Source organism: Silurus meridionalis, chromosome 4 (assembly GCF_014805685.1).
Source record: "Silurus meridionalis isolate SWU-2019-XX chromosome 4, ASM1480568v1, whole genome shotgun sequence".
Taxonomy (NCBI): Eukaryota; Metazoa; Chordata; class Actinopteri; order Siluriformes; family Siluridae; genus Silurus; species Silurus meridionalis.
This window is the reverse complement of record NC_060887.1, coordinates 8,812,952-8,818,985: the sequence shown is the minus strand read 5'-3', so window position 1 is coordinate 8,818,985 and position 6,034 is coordinate 8,812,952. Positions and strand designations below refer to the sequence as shown.

Genomic DNA, 6,034 nt, shown 5'->3' with positions numbered 1-6,034 from the left:
ACTCTGGCAAGACTCGCTATGGCAGCATAACTTCAATGAAGAGCCAGAAGGTAACACAGACATGAGGGATCTCTGGGATAAGAGACGCCACCACACCACCGTCAACAAACCTGAGTGAATGTGTGAGAGTGAGGGGACGACAGCATACAAATATACCAGTTCACCAAACACTATATCCATGATCCCTCCAGATCTGCTCCTTTAAATAAGAAAAAATCTACAGATAAAAGGCTTGACTAAATAAATACGTTTTCAACCTCAACTTGAACACTGAGACTGTGTCTGAGTCCCAAACACTGATTGGAAGGTTGTTCCATAACTGTGGGGCTTTATAAGAGAAAGATTTTCCCCTGCTGTAGTCTTCATTATTTGAGGTACCAACAAATAGCCTGCACCTTGTAATAGGCATGGGAGATTGCAATGGTACAGAAGTTCACAAGAACGTTAAGTGCTTTATACATCAGTAGTAGTATTTTATATTCGGTGTGAGATTTAATTTGGAGCAGTGTAGACTGATTAAAACAGGGGTGATGTGGTCATATTTTCTAGACCTACTGAGGACTCTTGCTGCTGCATTTTGAACTAACTGAAGCTTATTTATGCATTTTCTTCGAACACCCAGACAGTAAAGCGTTACAGTAGTCTAATCTAGATGTAACAAAAGCATGAAAAAGTTTTTCTGCATCCTGTAACGACATCATATTTCTAGTGTTAGCAATATTTTTAAGATAAAAGAAGGTGATCCTGGTAATGTTATTCACGTGAGCCTTAAAGGAAAGACTACAGTCAATAATCACACCAAGGTCTTTGACTGCAGTACACACTGAGACAGAAACACCATCCAGAGATGCTACGTAATCTAAAGGTTTACTTCTAACTTTGAATAATTTATGATGCATGTTTTTATTAACCTGCTGTTTTAGCCATGGATGTGGCTGAATTCTCCTCAAATGATTTTTCTTTATTCAATTATACTACATTCAAAAAGGATCCATTTTATATCTAGCATTGAGTTATTTGGTATTAAACCTGAATGTCTTTCCCATGTGATAAATTATAATGTGTTCTCATTTAGCACAATTGAGTATTCCTCACAATGGTGGAAGGGTTAAGTGCTGCCTTGGCTTTATTGAAAACTACATCTTGGCTCCTGGTTCTCAATGGTGATTGGTGCTAATGCTGACACTCAATTAATTCGAGTGGCTTAAATATTTTGGTTTTATTCATTGATTCAATTAGTGACTCTTTCGTTGGATTACATCAGTAAAGTCTAGTTTTTCGATAATAGTCGCGAACGAGGATATAAATTTTATAAAATATACACATTAATGCATCTCGGATTATGCTATGAATTAACCCCCTATGCACTGTTTCCCCATCGTTCTCTTGTAGTTAAGAGGGTGTAGAACTGAATGAGTCACATGCTGACCTGACATTAGTAACAACAGAGCATTGTCTGTTCGGCCAGTTTGTTTATTTTGTTCACTTATGACAATTGTTCAGTTTTTTTATAGGAATGAAAATGGCCAGAGGCATGAAAATTGGTGTTTCATAACTGTTTTCATCTCAAATGACAACCACAGAGTTAGTATATTTTCCTATATTTAAAGAAAAGAAAAGAAAAGAAAAAAACAATTTACATTTGCAGTTAACTTTTATTCATTTCTCAGCCAAGATCATCAATCATTACACACACACACACACACACACACACACATATATTGGGATAATGCTTTGTGTGCAGATATATTCTCTTCACAGCAAGGCTCTCTCCTTCTGCTTTTTTGTACCAGTTACATCCAAACTAAACACTCGTTCATTTTTTTCATTCTTAACTAACAATTATTTGTTCAACAAATGTGCTAGTGCTATACAACAACAACTGAATTGAACCAGATTAGTGTCTTGTTTAATTCCGTTGTATTTTATAGCATTTTCAACAAATTATATTGTCACAAAGCAGCTTTCCAGAAATATAGAAATTACGATTTTCAATTAAAAAATCGTCTCTATACATTTATCCTGAATAAGAAAGCCAATGGTGATGGTAGCAAGAAAAAAAAATCCCTGAGGTGATTTTAAGAAGACAGACAAAAAAGAATCAGTCCTTTGTGTGACCCCGGATATAAATTTATTATCCATTTACCAGTTAATGCTCTGGGTCACTGATCGAAAGGTCAGTCACTGGGATTCAAGCCCTAGTATTCAAGCCCTAGCTGTAGTAAGCCTAGTAAGACAAACTGCCACTCTTGGAGCCTTCAGCAAGGCCCTTAACCCTCTGTGCTCCAGGGGCTCTGTACGGCTGACCCTGCACTCTGACTCCAGACTGATGGGGACATGAGTGAAAAGCTACTTGTGGCAATTGTTATCCCAAGCCATTGTAACAATGATTATATGAATTGATCAGACTTTAACATCAAGTCTCGTTCACTAAGAGGAAAGATATTTCAATAGCTCCCAGTAATGACATGCTACTTTATTGCTGGCCAGGTAGTTACATCTTTTACATAGGTAGGACGTGATTGACGTGAGTGACAAAAAGGCTTTTTACTTTTTACTTCAAATAAAATTCTTTATTTTTTTTCATCCTTCGTCCACAAATCACAATAATTTCTATTCTGGATCGGTTTCGTTCCCTTTCTGAAGATCCTGGAAGGATTCCTGAAGCTTGCTGTGGGGTTTTTGCTCTCTCTTACACTCCTACAACACACACATGGGACAGAAGGTGTTCAAGTGTTTCATTCTTTAAAATGAATAAATACTCCATATTATGTCTAAAGAAACTGCGTAATCCTTACTTTAGTTAGCAGGTCATCTATGTTTGCATTGTAGATCAGGCTACATAAATCCTGCATGGTTTCTTGCAGTGTCTGCAGTTGATTTGTCAGGTGTGACTTCTTGGCCCCCAGCTGTGCAATGAATTCCACAGCCTTTTTGTTTTTCCCCTTGGATTCCATTAAGCAAACCTGAACATACAACAGCTTATTGGAGACTTACGAATTCAGACATTTTTTAAGAATTGACTGATAAAACACACGAGTACAATTCAAATGTAATTTGCGGTGAATTAACAATCGCACATGCACATGCATACACTCTGAGATCACATAAACAGCCGTGATTATTACATAAGCATATCATCTCACTCCTAAAGAGCGCCCACAGAGCAAAACCTAGATAAAAGCTGAAATAAAGTCTTCAGATTATTTTTAAAGGCACTGCTTAATGCAGGTGCAGCAGGTTTCTCCCAGTGTCTTCACTCATCTTTTTATAAAAAGTCAAACAAAAAAGTTTACCTTCTGTAGCTCCTCGTTGTTCTCCAGAGTCTTCATCTCATCTTTCTCTGCCACCCTTTCAAGCTCAAACTCCTAAAACACACACCAGTTTAAACTCACCAATGCTTAATGATCATTCTCATCAAGTTCATTCATAAAATTGAGCAAAAATGACAATTTTGCATAAAGGCTGCTTTTAATAGCTGACCGATAGTTTAGAAGCAATCACAATAGCAATCATGGATTTCTAGGAAGGAAAACTTACCTTTAGTAACTCCTCTTTCTCAATCAGTGCTTTCTTCAACATGTCATTTTCCACCTGGAGGAGGTTTTGAAGCTCTCGTGCTTCATCACACTCCTAAAACACACAAATGGGGCAAAAGGTGTTCAAATTCAAGTACTTATTAAGTACATATTTTTGCTTAATGTACATTTTTCTCACTCACATTTAGTAGCTTGCCATTATCAATGTTTGCCTCAGAAAGCAGACTCCCCATTTCCTGCACTGTGGCTTGCAATGTCTTTACTTGATAAGCCAGGGTTGAGTTCTCAGACTCCAGCTGTGCAATGGATTCCATAGCATTTTGTTGTTTCTTCTCAGCTTCTGCCATGGAGACCTGAACATACAAAAATTGATTTGCGTTCGTGATTTACTTCCACACGCTTGAATATATCAAAAAGCTGTGTGACTGAACACACACACATATACACACAAACCTGCTGCACAAGAGCAAGCATGGATTTATGGAAAGGGAAGGTTACCTGCAGCAACTCCCTATTCTCAATCAGTGTGTTCTTCAACTTGTCGTTCTCCGCCTGGAGGACGTTTTGAGCCTCTCGCTCTCTCTCACACTCCTAAAACACACACACACAGGGGTGTTCGAATTCAAGTGCTTAATACTTAAACATAAATAAAGTCCTTGTATTGTTCACAAGGATCTGCTTAATGCGGGTTTCGCACTCACAGTCAAGAGCTTGTCATTCTCCAAGTCTTCCTTAATCAGCAGGTTCCCCATTTCCTGCACGGTCTCTCGCAGTGCCTTCGCTTGAGATGACAGCTCTAACTTTTTGGCCTCCAATGTTGCAATGTACTTCATAGCTTTTTGCTCTTTCTCCTCAGCTTCTGCCATGTAGATCTGAACATACAACAGTAAAGGCTTATTGGCTTCATTTACTCTTACACATATTCTGATAAAACACCAAGCCTGAACTTTATTGCGGTGGGGGGGTATCCACAAAATATGAGTAAACAGCACACATGCACACACACACACACACACACACACACACACACACACACACACACACACACACACACACACACACACACACACAGATACACACAGATCACAAAGGTCACATGGTTTTAGAAAAAGGAAGTCTACCTCCTTTTGAATCAGTGCGTTCTTCAGTTCGTCATTTTCCGCCTGGAGGATGCTGTAAGCCGTTTGCGCTGTAACACACTCCTATAACCGAAACACACACCATTGAACAGAGCCATTTAGTAGAAAACCACAGTGTAGATAAATGAGTATTATAAACTTGCATACAACCTAACAAGAACCAGTGTGTATGTGTGTGTGTGTGTGTGTCTAATAATTAAGCTACTGACAGAGATGTTCTACTCCTCTCTAATATCATAACCAGCTGGCATTGCTTCTACACCTCTGGTGCAAGTTCACATCAAAATCGAGTGTACAGATATTTCCCATCCCCTTATTATTTCCATAGAGTGGCACTTATAACATCTTGGAAAGTACTTTTTAACAAGAAACTTTCTCTCATGTACATATTTGCCCTCTATTTAAAAGTACAGTAAGAGTACTATAAAAAAAAACATGACAATGAATACTATAATAATTAAGCTGCAGGTCTAATTATTAATTACATGTAAATGTAGTTTACAGGGTAACATTTAGAAGCAACATACTATGTCCTGGTCCTCAGTATCCTCTACGGTCTGGTCATCCTCTGGTCCTAATTGCAAAACAATTATAAATAAATCATTACCAGGCATTATTTATGTTTGGCATTTATTTTCCACTTCTGATTGGACTGTAGCTCAAGTGTTATTACAGCACATTTTACTGATGTCCAGTGCAACAAAGATTTTACTACACCTCCCTGGACAGAAGGAGAGTGTTTTCACTTAGCAGTGTATCTCTGTATAGTTTTTTTCTGGGGCAGAATGATCTTAATAAACACCACGACTTGGACACAGTTGTACCTGCGGGTGCGTTTGGTTCCTCGGGGTCTCCGTCTGCAAAGCAGTAAACGCCGGTTGCAGCTATGATGGTGTACAGAAGAGGGAGCTGCAGGAGAAGACGAGCCAAGCCATGGCCGAGAGCGTTCGTGTAATCCATCGTCCCTTCCGATTCCGACTACAAAAACGTAACCTTCCTGTGCGAAAGTCTGTTTTTCTGCAACCTCCGAGAGTTCGATCGATCCTTATAAAATCACAACCGCCATGTGACTTCACAGAGACACGTGACGTAACTGTAAATAACATGTATCATCTTTTAGACTTTAGATATGAAAATATAAAATCTACATTATTATGTACAATGAAAATACAAAACAAATCTAAAAATACATTTCAAGGATGATTTAATTAGTTGTGCTTGCAATGCAATTATAATTGTGCTATAATAAATTAGTTATTTTTAAATGTGTTATTTTTAAAGTCGTTTCTGCTGAAGGTTAAGTGTACTATAATAACTACAATGCATTTCAAGGATGCTTTAATTGTAGTTATTATA

The 6,034-nt window shown here is 38.1% G+C and overlaps 1 protein-coding gene across 1 annotated transcript; it reads right to left on the bottom strand.

Annotated features, from left to right (window-relative positions):
• Positions 1 to 2,556: 2,556 nt before the first annotated feature.
• Positions 2,557 to 5,771, bottom strand: LOC124384995 (cancer-associated gene 1 protein-like). The gene is made up of 10 exons (XM_046848036.1): positions 5,503 to 5,771; positions 5,206 to 5,252; positions 4,661 to 4,741; positions 4,241 to 4,411; positions 4,038 to 4,130; positions 3,722 to 3,892; positions 3,541 to 3,633; positions 3,297 to 3,368; positions 2,799 to 2,966; positions 2,557 to 2,700 (listed from the first exon to the last, which is right to left on the bottom strand). The coding sequence occupies exons 1-10, from the start codon at positions 5,636 to 5,638 to the stop codon at positions 2,614 to 2,616; spliced, it is 1,119 nt and encodes a 372-aa protein (XP_046703992.1). The 5' UTR covers positions 5,639 to 5,771; the 3' UTR covers positions 2,557 to 2,613.
• Positions 5,772 to 6,034: the final 263 nt, after the last annotated feature.

Coding starts and splice junctions, on each gene's coding strand:
- LOC124384995 (XM_046848036.1), bottom strand. CDS start 5,638: ATGGATTACACGAACGCTCTCGGCCATGGCTTGGCTCGTCTTCTCCTG. Junction 5,253..5,502: donor GGAACCAAACGCACCCGCAG/GTACAACTGTGT, acceptor TTTTGCAATTAG/GACCAGAGGATGACCAGACC. Junction 3,634..3,721: donor ATAATGGCAAGCTACTAAAT/GTGAGTGAGAAA, acceptor TGTGTGTTTTAG/GAGTGTGATGAAGCACGAGA.